Below are 18,774 nucleotides of genomic sequence, written 5' to 3' on the forward strand. Positions count from 1 at the left end.
CAGACACATGAGTCTGTGTAAAATTGGTTTCTACCAAATTTGTTCTCTAGGATATTTATGAAGTAGGAAAAAAAATTCAGTTAGCAATACATTCCGAACACAAGGCCTCAAAACTTTAATTAATGATACTTTTGTGCAAATTTCAGTGAAAATGTCATGTTCAGGTGATTATACAAAAAGAAAATTCCACATGACCACCATGTTCCTGAACACTGCTGATGACTAGTGCCTTGCTACTGGTGGATGCAGTGCTGAGCAGGCTCTCTGCTGCTTTAAAAATGTCTGAAAACAAGTGCATCATGTCAATAATCCACCCAAATTGTCAAATTACAATATTCCATAACGGCAAACATTGCAATGTTCACTGCAGAATTTAGGCCATAGTTTAAAATAGGCATGAGTAAGAATTTTGCCTATAACAGCTTTAGTTCTCTCACATAGGTCGCGAATATTAAAAGAAAAAATGTTTCTGGATTACATTTTGGAGTTGCCTTTTAAATGGCTCATTTGAGAACATAAATATTGTGATCCAACCAAAAGAATACTTCATTAAGTACTTAGTTCGCTGAGGCATGCATTTAACCTTCCTAATCCTACTTGCCTGACACCATTTTGCACATGGCTCAAATAGTATTTATTTTGATCTTTTGAATGTTTCAGTTCCCAGAGTTCTGGAGTATCTTACCCATGGTATGCGTCCAACTATTTCTATTCTATTTAATTAATTAATTTGTTAAATATTTTAAAAATTAATTTCCTAACTACACTCTTCACCTATAACATTTTCTGATTTAAACCATATGGCCAATCAAGAGACACAGAAGAAGCTGAATCCATGGAATGTATGGATAAGAGGATGATTGCTGCTAGTGATATTTTCAAAATGAAAAATACTTTATCTTTTGGTTTGCAATATTAAGCATGACATAGTTTAAATGGAACTTTTGATCAAACAATTTTCCTATGTACATAGTATAGAGTGCACTACTTTCAAATTAATATGTAAATCAAGAACAGTTTTGGCACCACAGAATAGAAGTTGCTTTAAGAGTTGTTCATTCTTAACATACACAATATCTGCAATTGGGGTCAGTTAGTTCAGTGGTTGGAAGGCTGGTCTGCAATGCAAAGTAATGCTAACAGCATGGGTTCACTTCCAGCACCAGCTGAAGTTACTGAGGAGTCAACTCTGCCTCATTCTCACTCTTCGCTTGAGGCATGATGACATGTCAAGTTAAACCACCACCAGCTGTCTCTCTCTAATGAGAAAACAGCTCTATGGTCTAGTAAGGCTATGACAACTTTAATACCAGCATTACAATTTTCATACTCTGCATTAGATGTTAGAGAAATACTTTCAGTTGATAGTGTTACTATTATATTCATTAAGTTTTTATTTATTTATAGTGTCCTGGACAACGGAAACCTACTACAAAATGTTACAATTTACCCTCTTCTACAGAAAGAAAAAGTGAAGGCTACTGAGAACAATTACAATTCAAGAATATTCAATAACCATTCCTTTATACATCAAAGCTTTTGTAATGTTTTTAAAAAGTTGTAAAAGATCATATTTTAAACTGTCTTCCACTGAGCTACAGGCCAATCATTAGGTTTTGCCTCATTCAGTTTTTAATCAAGTGGCACATTCAGAGTTACAAACAAATGTTCTTTTATTTCATATTGGAAGGCCATGTGTTTAAAATATCACATTGAAAACATTTGAATAAGTCAAAAATTGACATTTGATATGTTAATCTGAAGAAAAGGCACTTCATAGTCAAACTTATTGCATTACTAGTTCATGACATTAACCTGAAACAAGGGTTCTGGCAGTTGGATAAAATTATTTTACTTGATCAAAAGCTGAAGACACGAGTTAATAGTTGAACAGTTACAAATGCTTCACTTCTCCAATCTTCACAAATCATCCATAAGAGATGGTGCCAGAGTTCGTGTCTCAGTCTTAAAATATTGATCTACACAAGTGAAATTTCATTCACTTAATTTCATAAAATAGCTTTTAAACTGTTATGCATTTCACAAACATTATATTTATTATCTTTATACATAGATTTTTGATTTTTTAGGCCAAAATAACTGCATTGAGCATTTTAAATGGACTGAACACTTTTTCTAACATGTTCAAATGCATTTTTATTAAAGTTGCAATCATTAAATAAAATGGTTTTCCAAAAATGGCTCACTTTATTACATTGTATTTTCTAGAAGACACATTATATGGTTGCAATCATGTCAGAATCTTAATAAAATAGTTTAACATTGTTATTTAATATTTGCTGTTTGGTTTAATGCATATTTCTTTCATAGTTTTTTTTCATTTTTATTCCCTTTTGTTGAAAGAACAAGATACTAGCTTTCTCCATTTGTCACTTGCTTATCTTCATGTCATTTACTTACCTTCCTCCCATTTTACTTGTTTACAAAGAACCAGAACATTTCAGCCAAATAAACGGAGATTCTAAATAATTTGGAAGCATGATTCCTATGGAAGATTTGTTTTTCAACCAAATGCATGATTCCAAATTTATTATCAGAGATAATGGGAACTGCAGATGCTGGAGACTCCAAGATAATAAAATGTGGGGCTGGATGAACACAGCAGGCCAAGCAGCATCTCAGGAGCACTGATGAAGGGTCTAGGCCCGAAACGTCAGCTTTTGTGCTCCTGAGATGCTGCTTGGCCTGCTGTGTTCATCCAGCCCCACATTTTATTATATTCCAAATTTATTGGCAAGTTAACACTGACATAAGTACATTCTAATAACATTTTACAGAATTATAAATAGAACAAAATACCAAACTAATCATTGCATTGTCTAAGTAGCACTTTAGTACTTAATCCATTTGAAAAATTAATATAAATTGAAACATCTAACATTAATGAAAGTTGCAACATCTAACATTAATAATGCAAGAAACAATGTGGTTTCTGTGTAATTTCATAATACTTTCCAACTACACAAACACCTTGCATTTATATTATGTCCTTTATGTATTAAATGCCCAAAGGCACTTCACAAAGTATTTGATCAAGCAAAATTTGACACTCACTCAGTCACACAGGGAATAACAGGGCATATAACTGAAACCTTTCTTAAAAACATGGGTTTTAAGGAGTGTCAGATAGGAGAGTTAGCGAGTTTTAAGTAGAGTAGCCTGGAGCTTAAGGCACATCTGCTGAAAGTGCAGCTATTTAAAATCTGGAATACTGAAGTGACCGCAACTGGAGAAGCAGAGGTATCTTGATGGACTTGAGGAAATTACAGGCATTAGACATAGGTGCATCTAAAAACAAGGATGCAACTTTTAAAAATCAAGGTTTTTCTTAACCGGGAACTGGTATTGGTCAAAATGAACATGGAACAAGTAAGAACATCAGGTAAACCTGATTCTGTTCCTAGGACACAAGCTATTCTGGAGAAGGGTCACTGAATTTTGGATACATGGAGTCCCCAGGTTGCAAACAGGTTTCATTTTTGAGTCTGTTTGCAAGTTGATTTACACACAAGTTGGAACAGAATGCAGGACAATAGAACGACACTTAGGTCGGTGGAGTTGTGAATAGTGACGAAGGATGTTGTAGGTTGCAGAGAGACATAGATAAGCTGCAGAGCTGGGCTGAGAAGTGGCAAATGGAGTTTAATGCGAACAAGTGTGAGGTGATGCACTTTGGTAGGAGTAATCGGAAGGCAAAGTACTGGGCTAATGGTAAGATTCTTGGTAGTGTGGATGAGCAGAGAGATCTCGGTGTCCATGTACACAGATCCTTGAAAGTTCCCCCCCAGGTTGACAGGGCTGTTAAGAAGGCACACAATGTTTTAGCTTTTATTAATAGATGGATCGAGTTCTGGAACCAAGAGGTTATGCTGCAGCTGTACAAAACGCTGGTGCGGCCGCACTTGGAGTATTGCGTACAGTTCTGGTCACCGCATTATAAGAAGGATGTGGAAGCTTTGGAAAGGGTGCAGAAGAGATTTACTAGGATGTTGCCTGGTATGGAGGGAAGGTCTTACGAGGAAAGGCTGAAGGACTTGAGGCTGCTTTCGTTAGAGAGAAGAAGGTTGAGAGGTGACTTAATTGAGACATATAAGATAATCAGAGGGTTAGATAGGGTGGATAGGGAGAGTCTTTTTCCTAGGATGGTGACGGCACGCACGAGGGGGCATAGCTTTAAATTGAGGGGTGAAAGATATAGGACAGATGTCAGAGGTAGTTTCTTTACTCAGAGAGTAGTAAGGGAATGGAACGCTTTGCCTGCAACGGTAGTAGATTCACCAACTTTAAGTACATTTAAGTCATCATTGGACAAGCATATGGACATACATGGAATAGTGTAGGTTAGATGGGCTTCAGATCACAACATCGAGGGCAGAAGGGCCTGTACTGTGCTGTAACATTCTATATGTTAGAAGTACAGGAAATGTTCGTATGTCAGATCTTTGAAGTTGCAATCTGAAAGTTGGATGATTGTAAGTTAGGGAACCCCTGTAACAGGTTTATGGGGGAATAGAAGAGAAGCTGGTGAGGATGCTTTGAATTAGTCAAGCATTCTAGATGGATTAGTCAAGCATTCTAGATGGATAGATCAAGGCTGTAGACAAGTACTTAGGGTGTCTATTTCAGCAAAGAGCCAGAATCAGGAGTGTTGTTGGGCAATACAATGGAAGTGAAATTTGGGGTCTTAGAGATGTGCGAGTGTGGCAGAAGGCCACCGAGATCAAATATAACACCAAGGATGTGAACAGCCTTGGTCAGTCTCAGACAAATTCCTGAGGAAGGATGGAGTCAAAGGCAAGAGTACAAAGATTGCACTGAAAACCTAATGGCTTCAAACTGCCCAATATAAAACGGGGCAACCTTCTACTCATCTTGCAATGCACGTAGGTAAAGCAAACAATTTAAATACACTGGTGAGATTGAAGGAAGTAGCAGTAAGGGAGAGCTGGGTGTCACTGGAGCATGTGAAAATTGATGGCAACAAGCAGATGTGTGCTAGATGACTCTAACTCAGGCCTGTTGCATCTAGTCTGTCTAGCCCTGTTAGAATTGTACACATTTAATCAGATCCCCTCTCATTCTTCAAAACCCTCTTGAGGACAGGCCCATTTGAACCAATCTGTCCTTGTATGATAATCCTGCCATCCACAGTCCCAGTAATTCACTATATTTCTTCTATAGCAAATATACTCTTAGGTAGGGAGACCAAAATGGTACACAATACTCCAGGTTTGATTTTACCAAAGACCTGCATAACTGCAGTACGACATCCCCCTTCTTCTGAACTCAAATTCTCCTGCAATAAAGGCTGATACACCATTTGCCTCCCTAGTTGCCTGCTTCACTTGTCTGTTTACTGTCATTGAACAACATACAGAAGTTCCTACTCACAACTCTCAATCTCATGTAGTTTTGTATTTCGACAATTTTCTAATGCTCCAGAATATTAGAATTTACACGTCAGCTCTTTGGATGCCAAACAGGAAGTATTCCATGCCTGCTGATAATGTGGTAAAATTTAGACATTACTTCGTATCTAAAAAAGAGGAACAGTTGATGTTTCAGGCCAATAACCTTCCATCATAATTCCTAAAAGTTAACTAACCCCAGAGCCGCTTACCAAGCTTGCTGATCACTTCCAGCATTTTCTGTTTATAACAACAATTTGTAGTTGTGAAGAAAGTGGCCACTTAGTATTTCAAACTGAGAATTCCAGTTATTTAAACAGAGATTAAGGCTGTAACTTTCAAATGATTTATACTGCACAACCACCAGATAAAGAAGTAATTGCAAAACATGCAAATGGACTCTCATTTCTGTCAGATGTTATGACAGATACCCAACTACCTCCCCTTTTGACCAGTAAAGCAGATGTCAAGATCTGTACCCATTAAAAATAAAGAAAACAGTAAAAATTAGATGAAGTTCTAATTATGCTTTTAAGATTCAATCTTAAACATAAGCCAGTGATTGAACATAAGCTTGGGTAAATTTAGAACTATCACCAAAGCTCAAAAAGTTCATCCGAAAGAGGTTGATACTTTAGCATTTACAGACTTGATAAGGATGCCCACAATTCTGAAGAAAAAAAACTGTCTGCCACATATGTCAATGACTGGTAAAAATAATCGACAGGATTCAGATTGCAGAGACAAAAGTTGGCGAGGTTAAAATACAAGTAGGTTAGATGGGCTTCAGAAATGGTATGGCAGGTTGGCATAACATCGAGGGCCGAAGGGCCTGTACTGTGCTGTAATGTTCTATGTTCTACGTACAAGGTACAGGTTTGGCTTATGATTTTCCATAAATTCAAGAATATTCTTAAATGTTCTTATAGTCTTAAAATCAAAAGTGTGGGGGAGAGACAACCAGAAGTCACTGGTTTAAGATAAGTAGCAAAAACCTCATAAAGATGAGAATTTTTTCTAAAAGTAACCATTTACAATGTATCACCAAAATCAGTTTAAGTTCAAGCTTTCAAAAAGGGATCAAATCTATACTTTCAAAGTATGTGGGGAAAGAATAGGAGACTAGGAATATTGATTAACTTCTTCAAAGACCTAGCACAGTCATGATCCAAGCTGAATGATTGTGCTGTTCGTTGAGCAACAATAAACCTGTTACAAAGTCAACAGTTACACAGTGAAGAAACTTGCTTCCCTTTTGACACAAGGCAGACAGTCACAAATCTTGAATATTCAATCTCTAAAGTAATAGATCAAAGTGACTCTTCTCAGGGCTTGGGCTCATGAACATGTTTTCTTTCCTAATGCATATGGTCTCAAAACTCTAGTACCATTTGTTATGGATGCAAAATGCTGACCAAGTGTTTACATTATATATCTGCATGGAGATATGTATAATGTATTATTTTCTGTTGTACATTTTAAAATATTTAATATAGGTAACTTCTATTTCAAAAATAGCTTAAAAGAGAGGAATTTTGTTCATTTTTGAATTACAGATAAACAGATGAACAATTTTGGTCAGTTCTTTCTTGTGGGTTATGAGTTGATTCATATCACGATTTAGAGTGATACAATTTTGGAAGTAACAAGTGGACAAAAGCTGATAGAACTTGCCATTAATGAATCAACAGTGTTCAGTCCATCAGACATCATACTTCACTTTATACTTAAAGGATAACTCTTCAGTGCAGAACAATTACACTACAAATTTTGATTTGATCATAAATAATAATTGCATTAAAATCTGAATAGCAAAATGTGCTTTAATCAAAATAGCCTATTCCAAATAAGTGCAATTTGACACTAAATTTAACAAAAACATGAATGATTTCAAAATCTTACAAATACATGGCTTTGCAACAGCAAATTACCAAAACATGATGACTTATAGATTACAAGAAATAAGATTTAAAAACATTACTATTAACCTTTAAGGATAAAGGCCTTTTGTAAAATGCTAAACTTTCAACGAGTGCAAGTAGTACAGATAAAGGCTAGATAGACTGCTGGAGAACACACTAAGGTTATAAATTAGTTTTTAAAAGTAGATTTGTTCTGTTTCTTTTATATATTACATTGTATAGATATTTATTAGATTTCACTAATTTAGGTATCATTGTTGCTGATTGTGGTTACAAAGTTGATTGACTAACGTTGCTGCTTATAGATCAGTTTAAGTTAAAAGACAGCTGGATAAATGTAGCAGATAACAAACCGAAGGGCAGCACGGTGGCTCAGTGGTTAGCCTCACAGCGCCAGAAACCTGGGTTTGATTCCACCCTCAGGTAACTGTCTGTGTGGAGTTTGCACATTCTCCCCGTGTCTATGTGGGTTTCCTCCAGGTGCTCCAATTTTCCTCCTGCAGTCCAAAGATGTGCAGGCTAGATTGGCCATGCTAAATCGCCCGTAGTGTTCAGGGATGTGCAGATTAGGTGGGTTATAGGGGCATGGGTCAGGATGGGATGCTCCTAGGGTTAGTGTGGACTTGTTGGGTTGAAGGGCCTATTTCCACTATGTAGGGATTCTATGAAATCTATTTCAATCCCTTTGGTTATCATCATTGATCATCATCATTGATCATCACAAAGCAACTGTACTTCACAACCTCTGACGAAGGGTCGAGGCCCGAAACGTCAGCTTTTGTGCTCCTGAGATGCTGCTTGGCCTGCTGTGTTCATCCAGCTTCACACTTTGTTATCCAGTACTTCACAACTGGTCATTATCCTGTCAGCAAAATTGCTCTGGAGAAGCAGTTCAAGGCTATCACTCCTCCTCCAGTGCATATAGTTAAAGATTTGTTTATAAACAAACATTTGCCAGGCAACAGCAAATCAGGTATCTCAAAAAAAACCTGATCCATATTTGTATTTAGAATAGGTAATTGTTTTGATCTCTTTGGACAACAGCCAATAATTGCAGATGCCTTCTCTATTTGTTAATGCAACTAAAAACTTTCTTACTGCTGATTTTTTAATATATTCAGCTTTATCACAAGTATTTGTTGATCAAACTACATGGGGAACTGGAATCAGAAATTGTCATAATCCTTTCATAGCATAGTACCATTAACAGAAAATGTGGCTTGAGATGGGACAGGACTGGATATTAACACCCCAGGTTCCAAAACTTTAAAAAAAGGGCGGTGGTGGTCAAAAGATTGTTTCATTGCCCTTGAATGAGATGCAGTTTCTGAATTAGAATCGATATGGTTTTAGGTGAGAAACAGGAAGGGAGCTGTGACCTTGCTGGGTATTAATCTGTGTCCAATTTTGGGCCCCACACCTCAGGAAGGACATACTAGCCCTGGAGCGTGTCCAGCGGAGATTCACACGGATGATCCCTGGAATGGCAGGTTTAACGTATGATAAAACGGCTAAGGATCCTGGGATTGTACTCATTAGAGTTTAGAAGGTTGAGAGGAGATCCAATAGAAACTTACAAGATAATGTATGGTTTAGAAGGGGTGGACGCTAGGAAGTTGTTTCCGTTAGGCAGGGAGACTAGGACCCGTGGGCGCAGCCTTAAAATTAGAGGGGGTAAATTTAAAACGGAAATGAGACGACATTTCTTCAGCCAGAGAGTGTGGTGGGCTTGTGGAATTCATTGCCACAGAGTGCAGTGGACGCTGGGTTGTTGGATGCCTTCAAGGCAGAGATCAACAAATTCTTGATCTCAGAAGGAATCAAGGGCTATGGGGGGAGTGCAGGGAAGTAGAGTTGAAATGCCCATCAGCCATGATTTAAATGGCAGAGTGGACTTGATGGGCCGAATGGCCTTACTTCCACTCCTATGTCTTATGGTCTTAATAGAGAACTCCAACTAGTGGCAAGGAAATGGAAGAAATCATCTGAAGGCAGATTATCTACAGGTCCAGTAGGGCTGTGATATTTGGTGACTTCAATTACTCTTGGTAAGCTGGGGAAAGCAGTGAGGAACACAGAAAGGGAGAAATTCTTGCAACGTGTGGAAGAGAACTTTCTGGAACAGTTACTTCCAGTCCTACTTGGGATTGAGATTGTCCTAGGAAATGAGGCAGACCAAACATAATGTTAGAGAGGGGAGGCATTTGGGAAATAGTAGTTGCTGGGAAGGCTCAGCATGTATGGCAGCACGTGTGAAGAGAAATCAGAATTAATGTTTGGAGCCCAGTGAGCCCGTCCTCAGAACTGTTGCAAGGGTGGGTCACTGGACTTGAAATGTTAACTCTGATTCCTCTTCACAGATGGTGCCAGACCTACTGAGCCTTACCAGCAACCTCTGTCTTGATTTCTGATTTACAGCATCCACAGTTCTTCCAGTTTTTATTTGGGAAATACTGATCATAACATCAGGTGCAATAGTGAGTCAATGATTAAAATCCCAGACTGGAAAAGGGCAGATTTTATAGGTCATAAAGTTGAACTGGAGCAGGTTGATTAGAAATGCATTTTGGTGGATTAAAGAAAGATGAAAAATGGGAGAATTTTTAAAAAAAGAGATGCATAGGATGCAAGCCATGTATATACCCATGGGAAATAAACATGGGCTATCCAAAGCTAGAGTACCCTGTATGACTAAAGATATTGATGAGAAAACAAAGGGGGGGGGGGTGAGAGGAGGAGGCCAAACAGAAACATGAGCAAAGAAATGGCAGGCTGCACCAAAACAAATAGCAAAATATTTATCAAGCATTAATAGCAAAAGATTAAGGAAGGATAGAGTGTGACCCATAAAAAAAAAAGCAGGGTAAGCTGCTCACTGAAACAATGCACATTGCAGAAGTACTAAATGAGCACTTCGCTTCTCTCTTCAGTTCCTTAGAAAATGTGGGTGCAACTGAGCAATATAGTGATATATATAGAAGAGGCGCTGAAAAGGCTAGAAAACACCCTCTGTAGAAAACTCACCAGGCCCAAATAGGATGCAGGTAAGGGAGAAAACTGCAGAGTCATTGACAGAAATTTCCCCAGGCCCCTCTAAACACAGCATTAGTCCAAGGGAGTTGAAAGATTGCATTTGTGACACCGTTGTTTAAGAAAGGAGCGGAGGATAATCCAGGAAGCTACAAACCCATCAGCTTGATGTTAACAGTGGGAAAACTGATAGGGGTCATAATACAGAATAAGGTAAATATACAATGAGAAAAATAAGTTAATATTAGATAGCCACAGGGCTTTGTTAAGGGCAAGTCATGTCTGACAAATTTAAATGAGTTCTTTGACTTTTAGGCAGTAGATGAGAGTAGTGCTGTGGATATTCTATTTTTGGACTTTTAGAAAGCAGTTCATACGGTGCCACATGATTAGCAAATTAGAGATATTTGGGATTGATGGGTCCTTGGAAGCATGGATTAGAAATTGACTAAAAGAAAGGAAACAAGGGTAGGTACAGATGGTCATTTCTCAGTCTGGAGACAAGTTGAAGGTGGGATTCCCCCAGGATCAGTGTTGTGACCCTTTTTCTGATTAATATAAATGATTTGAAGGTGGGCACAGAGGGTAAAATCTCAGAATTTGAAGATGATACTGAAGTAGGGAGAACAGTGAATTGTGAGGATGGTGCTGAGCAAATTCAGAGGGGCCGGCACCTGGTAGATGAACTTCAATGCAGAGAAATGAGAGATAATGCATATTTCCACCAGTTGGTAACAGTAGTAACTACAGGTCACAATTTCAAGACTGTCAGCAAGAGAAAAAACAAATAAGATGAAGAGATACTTCTCTACTCAGATAATTGTTAGGATGTAAACATAGAAGATAGGAGGAGAAGGAGCCCATTCGACCCTTCAAGCTTGCTACATCATTCTTCACAATCATGGCTGATCATCAAACTCAATAGCCTAATGCTGCTTTCTCCCCATAACCTTTGATTTCATTCGCCCTAAATGCTATATCTAGTCAACTCTTGAAAACAGTCAATGTTTTAGCATCAACTACTTCCTGCGGTAATGAATTACACAGGCTCACCACTTTGGTGAAGAAATATCTCTCCACATCTGTCCAAAATCATTTGGAATGTGCCGCCTGGGAGAATGGTAGTGGTGGATTTCATAGGTGGTTTCAAAAGAAAGCTAGGGATATATATTTGAAAGTGATGAATTTAGAGGGCTAATGAGACAAGGCTAGAGAATGGAGCTAGATGGGTAGCTCTTTCAGGAGCGTACATAGACATGATGGGTCAAGTAGCCTCGTTCTGAACTGTGGACTTCTACGATTTCATAACTGACAGTGGTCACACAACAAAATCACAACAGTTACAGAATAAAACATGGAAGTTCAGCCCAGTGTGTTCTGCATTGGTTCTCTGAATGAGAAATTCACCAAGTGCCATCGCCAGTTTTCTCTTTCAGCTCTGTACTTTCCTTTTTTAAGAATAGGCATTTGATTGTCTTAACATTTGTGGTTATGGGTCAAGCACTGGTAAAATGAGCTGAGTGTAGATAGGTCAGCACAGAGCAAATGGGCTCAATCGTCTCTTCTGTGCTGTGTGACTGACTTATGATAATCCTATCCCCTTTTGAATGATTTGAATCTGTCTCCACCACACTCAGGCAATGCATTTCAGGTTTTAACCATCTGCTGCATTCAAGAAGTTTTTCCTCATGTCACCATTAATTATTTTGCTAATTACATTATTGGAAAGCGAGTTTTGAGAAGATTTGTAGCAACGGTTGAGGTTCTGTGAGCTTGCTCGCTGAGCTGGAAGGTTCGTTTTCAGACGTTTCGTCACCATTCTAGGTAACATCATCAGTGAGCCTCCGAAGTGCTGGTGTTATGTCCTGCTTTCTATTTATCTGGTTAGGTTTCCCTGCATTGGTGATGTCATTTCCTGTTCTTTTTCCTCAGGGGATGGTAGATTGGCTCCAAATCAATGTGTTTGTTGATGGAGTTCTGGTTGGAATGCCATGCTTCCAGGAATTCTCGTGCATGTCTCTGTTTGGCTTGTCCTAGGATGGATGTGTTGTCCCAATCAAAGTGGTGTCCTTCCTCATCTGTATGTAAGGATACTAGTGATAGTGGGTCATGTCGTTTTGTGGCTAGTTGATGTTCATGTATCCTGGTGGCTAGCTTTCTGCCTGTTTGTCCAATGTAGTGTTTTGTCAAAGTTTTTTTTCACTGTGACATCTAGAGCGAACAGCCAATGGGGAACTTCAAACCAGCGTCTACAGGAAAACAACACATATGGACCAAATACTGAACTACAGGAGCAACCATCCCAACGCCCACAAACGAAGCTGCATTAGAACATTATTCCAACGAGCCACCACACACTGCAGCACAGAGGAACTACACAGAGCAGAGGAAAATCACCTATACAGCGTATTCAAAAAGAATGGGTACCCTTTGAACACAGTCCGCTGATTCCTCAGCAATAAACCCAAACAAACATACAAAACAGGCTCAGAAACCATAACCACTCTCCCCTACATCAAAGACATTTCCGAAATGACTGCCAGACTACTCGGACCTCTTGGCATCAGGGTAGCCCACAAACCCACCAACACACAAACAGCAGCTAGTGAACTTAAAAGACCCTATACAGACAACAAGCAAAAACGAACATCATCTACAAAATACCTTGCAAGAACTGTGACAAACACTACATTGGACAAACTGGCAGAAAGCTAGCCACCAGGATACATGAACATCAACTAGCCACAAAATGACATGACCCACTATCACTAGTATCCTTACATACAGATAAGGAAGGACACCACTTTGATTGGGACAACACATCCATCCTAGGACAAGCCAAACAGAGACCTGCACGAGAATTCCTAGAAGCATGGCGTTCCAACCGGAACTTCATCAACAAACACATTGGCTCCAAATCAATCCACCATCCCCTGAGAAAGAGAACAGGAAATGACATCACCAACCCAAGGAAACCTAACCAGATAAATAGAAAGCGGGGCATAACACCAGCACTTCGTCGGAGGCTCACTGATGATGTTACCTAGAATGGTAACGAAACGTCTGAAAACGAACCTTCCAGCTCAGCGAGCAAACTCACTTCCATTATTGGAAAGATACAGAACAACAGGGTATAGATTTAAGGTAAAGTTTTACTCTATCAACTCTGGCTCACCCATCACAATTTCATACATTCATCAAATATCCATGCTGAAAATCTTGCACCTATGCAAACAAGGAACTGTTATACAGACAGATGACCTGATACAGGCAAAATCAAGACAACAGATGTGCTCAGCAGAGATGAGAACTGATTGGAGACACCCTCTCATACACGGTCATTTTTCACACAAAATATTTAGACAAGAATGTCACGGGTTCTTTCTTGTGCATAACTCATTGCTCAACAGAGCATTAATTTGTTAATCCTTCTAACTCAGCTATTTTTAAAGGGGTGGCGATGGCCTAGTTGTATTAATCGCTGGACTGTTAATCCAAAGACCCAGGCAACGTTCTGGGCACCTGACTTCAAATCCCGCCGCAGCAGGTGGTGGAATTTGAATCCAATAAAATATCTGGAATTAACAATCAAATGATGACCATGAATCTATTGTTGATTGTCAGAAAAAAACCCATCTGGTTCAGTAATGTCTTTTAGAGATGGAAACTGCCATCCTTACCTGGTCTGGCCTACATGTGACTCCAGACCCACAACAATGTGGTTGACTCTGAATTGCCCTCTGGGCAATTAGGGATGGCCACTAAATGCTGCTTAGTCAGCAATCCCTCATCCCATTAATGAATAAAAATGGTTTGTATCACAGGAAGAAAAGGCACAGAGAAGGAATATGAAATTAAACAAGTTGAGAACACAGTGTTTCATACACCAGACTGACCCATGGAAGTTTGAAAGCTTCTTTTCTATCAATTTGATGAAAGCAGAAGCCAACCACAATCTGCAAGGCTTCTTTTGAGGATCTCTCTTGTACCAGGCTGCCCACTGCTGTTAGGATTCGAACAATCCAATTGTGACACCACCACTTGGTAAAAAAATTGTTTAGGGGTTCTTGCACTGCAGTGATATTGACCCTACCTCTAGTCTAGGTTCAACTCCCATCTGTCATGGGGATGCATCACAACGTACCCTAACAGGTTGTTGAATTTTATAACATACGTTGTGTAGGACGATCCTATGGTAGTATTATAACCACTGGGCCAAAACATCCAGTCTCAAATGTACTTCAGGATAATTTAACCATGAAGGTCAATGAAAAAGCACCTATTAAAAAATTCATACGTTGGATGGCCAACACTAGCTATGCTAGCATTTACTGCGCATCCCCAAATGCCCAGAATAGTTGACTTCTGGAACCACTGTAGTCCTTGGGATACGGAAACATCCACAGTGCTATTAGGAGGGAAGATTATAATTATATGACTACAGGGAAAAAATCATACGGGAGTAGTACTGGCCGAGTTGCTCTCAGAGAGCCAGCACGAACATACAGGCCAAGTGGCATCCTTCCGTGATTCTATCCAGTATAGTGAGGAAGACCATTCTCTTTTCTTGGAGAATATCAGCAACCTTAATTATCATGATAGAGTTGAATGCAGTTCTGTTGTTGAGTATGAAGCACCTGTAGTAACTGTGTGGAAGCAAAAGGTTGTTTGGGGGTGGGGGGGGGTGGCGGCGATGAAATAGTGGGCCTGAAACAAAATTATGAAATAAATCCTTAATTGTGATTTTCCTTCTGTTTAGGATTCAAGTAGCTCCTATTTCATATAGGAACTGCAGAACATGTAATCATTGCAAAACATCAATAGTACGCAATTACAAATATATAGTCATTAATAATTAAGATAACAAAATCTGACTTTTTCTTGTTTTTGAAAGCTATTGTATATGTTTTGCTTTTACTCCAATTGCTTGAGCAAATAGAAGCTATCTAAACCAGCTCAATAACCAGAAAATATTTTGTATGATACCAGAGCCACAAAAGCTAGCACACTGGTATTTTCTCATTAATTACAAATCCAGGTATACCATGCAAGAAATAAAGAAAGTGAACGAGAACGTTGCAGGAAGGATCAACGCAGGTCAAAGGTCTCAACGAGACAGTCCACAGGCCAGATCTTACAAATTTAAGAAAAAAAATTAGGTGCTGTTCTGAGTGTTAACAAGGGCGGCTGTAACAATTGCTCAGATCTTAAAAAAAGAGATAAGAACATACAATCAACTTAATGCAAATATATACGCAGTCTTTTCAAAACGTCACGAGTAATTTCAATGATGCTATTTTAAAAGGGAGATATTCAGAGTTTGAAACAACCATCGCAACAAAATATCTAAAATCTTTAAATGTTTACTAGTAAAAGTACAAGATACCAGTTGCTTTCATGTTTTTGTCCGGCAAGTCTAGCTTTGACAGGCTGACTATTGGGAGAAATCATATGCTTTACACAGGTTTACAACACAGACATTGCTGACAGCTAATTGCATATATTCATCTTTAGTATGCACTTTGAACTAGCATTGCACTCTTCCCATTTTGGCTGCAATAATTAATTGGTTTTCATTGAAGCAACATTTGGCCATGGAACTGTCAAAACTTTTAGAGTCAGTGAATTAATGATTTCCACATGCAATTTAAAAAAAAAAGCACACTGGGATCTTATATCCAAAAGTAAGTCATTTCACATCAATGGAGACTTCAAAGTACACATTAAATGACCCAAGTTTTAAAAAAACTGTCAACAGGTATGCAAGGTATCATTTATTCAAGCTTCATCTGTACTTTTACATTCTTCCAAGAAATCAGCATTAATCTGTACAGCAAATTTATAAATATAACATAACCCAACCCACAGTAATTCCTGGTTAGATTGCATGACAGCTGTAAAATGTTTGGCACATCCGAAATTCATTTACATTGATGAAGGTCTGTTATGACCAGGCAATTCTAACCCACAAAAAAAATTGCATCTACCAATTCCTCGATGCAATTGTTCTAAATTGGCATCTAATAAATCCATGTGTTAGGTTTTGGACCTTGGCGATGCATCAACCACAGAAATACAAAGCTTGGAAATTTAAAGTATGCATTGGTTCTGAAAACTCTACAGCTGAGATAACCTTAATTTTCAATACAAAGATTTTCTTTTGTACCAAACACAATTCAAAGGGATTAATTACAGCCAAATTTGCTATTTTTTTTACAACTCAAAGAAATAAACAGAAAAACTATAAATCAAGATTTTGTCTCATTTTCTGAATTAGAAGCCACTTTCATTAGAAGACAAAACTTCAACTAGTGTAAATGCTAATTGCCCCATGACAAACAGTATTTATACATATAATACAGTTGGTTCAATTTGAAACAATATTAAAATACATGTTTAATAGATACAGAAGAAATTCCTTTGTTGTCTGCACATACCTGTTCTGGGAGGTTTTGCACATCCCATTTTATTTCCTACTTGTATTAAACTATTAAGTGCAACTTTTTCTTAATATAAATCTATGATTGCAACATCCACCTCCTGAAATCACAAATTTAAGCCAGAAAGTAATGACTCAATTCTGGTGAGTCCATTCCAAGCTGCCTTCCAACTAGTTTCAGTTTAAAAACAAAAGAAAGCAAAACAAAAATCAGTGCAAAATACAGTGAGATACTTGTTCACAGGGCCATTTAATGCACTGTGAATAGACTTTGCTTTAATAATTTTTCACTATACATATGATTAGAATACATCAACTGAGAAAACAAAAAGAAATTTGAAAAGTTAAGATTTGATAAAATGGTTTTTGGTATTTGCTGCTTACACCAAGGAAATAAATTTGCTTAAAAAAAGCCTTGGAGTTAGCAGTCTTCCCATTTTACTTGGGCAGATAAACCTATGTCAACAGCATACACTTGACATTGTTCCCCCAGTGTTAGCTCTACACAATTCACAGCAAAATTCTGAACAAAAACACCACTATAGTAAAATTTCTAAAGCTCTGTGGCTGAAGTCCAGCTCCTGGTTCCAATGTCATTACTTCTTATCCTGTGGCGAACTTTGCTAGCAGTACCACGATGGCTATACTACAGTTCCACTCGGTGAATTGGCTTGGTTTTGGGATGATAATAAGCCCTGTAAATACAGCATTTCAAATTGTTATAACTTTGTCACTTTTAGTAAATGGTAGTTCATCTGTTATTTATGACCCAATAAGTGTTTCAAGTTTTTCTGATGAGGCATCATAAAGTATAGGTAAATTGGGAATCTTTACAAAAGCAATGAATTTCTGTTAATTTTTTTTAGTCAATTTTCACTTGAATTCATTAAGGTAGAATTTCAAAAATTAAACTAAAAACTTATTCAATGGGTCCAGCACCAACCAGAAGCACTAAAATAATAAAATGAATGTTATTAGACTTGGATGTTGAGGTTGGTTCCAAAATGAATTCTGCCAAGTCAGATGACTTGAGTACTGAGCACAGAACAGTAAATAGTTGAAACATTTTATTCCAGATTGACTATGACATTCACAAATGTGAAGCAATTTAGAAAAGTACTACACCTCCTGATTTAATCATACTAAAAATAAAATGCAAAATTCATATTTTCCATGAAATTGTTGTAGGGTATTTGAGTGCTACATTTTCTAATATGAATCAAAGGTTTCTAAAGATGGACCTTATTTGCTAATGAAAAACCAAAAGAAATTCTATCGGGAAAGGGTTGTTGGATATGAGTACAAGCAGCCAATAATAAAGTTAGACAATTATGGGGCGTTTGGTTATTATTGCCTTCAACACAAACTTAAACACATGCACACTATACTGCAAATATCTCAACATTCTCCTTGTAACAATGAGTTTCCCAAATTACCCAGATCCGTGAGCATAACACTACACACAAAGTTTCACAAAATATCTACTGCATTTGCTAACCATTTTGCTAACCAATATTAAATCACTCTGAAATTCACAAATTAATGTAAATTTTAATAGAATTTGAAACTGGTCAACTAATGCCAACAGTTAGGAAGATTTACTATTGTGTCTTATCCAGGATTTCCCAAGGTCTCACTCAGTTAAATAAAGACTAAAATAATCTTGTTTTACACTGATGAATACACTGGTCACTTCTGAACTTTGACTTTAAAATCAATAAAATGAGTATTTCATTTAAGTTAACAAAAAACAAAGATCAAATGCTTTACAGGTAAACCAATATGGATGGTCACATCAATCACTGTCAGCATGTTTCTTCAGTGATGGAGTTTGCGGAATATTAAATATGAAATTTATAACTCAAATAATTTTAATCTGAGCACTGTTGGCACTTGAATTTTCATATAAACTGCCAATTAGTTATAAAGGCAACTGTGTCAGGTCCATGCAGAT

General features: G+C 37.9%; 2 protein-coding genes across 4 annotated transcripts in view; one reads left to right on the forward strand and one right to left on the reverse strand.

Annotated features, from left to right (window-relative positions):
- LOC125455781 (MAPK/MAK/MRK overlapping kinase-like) overlaps window positions 1-2,278 on the forward strand; it is a 126,023-nt gene extending 123,745 nt beyond the window's left edge. Inside the window, exon 11 of the transcript XR_009446231.1 lies at window positions 1,408-2,278. The gene's annotated coding sequence lies outside the window, so the exon portion shown is untranslated. The remainder of the gene's footprint in view (window positions 1-1,407) is intronic.
- Window positions 2,279-16,137: 13,859 nt separating this feature from the next.
- The window catches only part of wdr20a (WD repeat domain 20a), an 84,468-nt gene continuing 81,831 nt past the window's right edge, over window positions 16,138-18,774 (reverse strand). The window contains exon 3 of one of the 3 annotated variants that reach the window (XM_048538234.2): window positions 16,138-17,515. In XM_048538234.2, coding sequence (XP_048394191.1) covers window positions 17,462-17,515 — 54 coding nt within the window. In that variant the 3' untranslated portion in view covers window positions 16,138-17,461. The remainder of the gene's footprint in view (window positions 17,516-18,774) is intronic. The other 2 variants (XM_048538233.2, XM_048538230.2) reach the window with 2 other exon arrangements.

Source organism: Stegostoma tigrinum, chromosome 10 (genome assembly GCF_030684315.1).
Source record: "Stegostoma tigrinum isolate sSteTig4 chromosome 10, sSteTig4.hap1, whole genome shotgun sequence".
Lineage (NCBI taxonomy): Eukaryota > Metazoa > Chordata > Chondrichthyes > Orectolobiformes > Stegostomatidae > Stegostoma > Stegostoma tigrinum.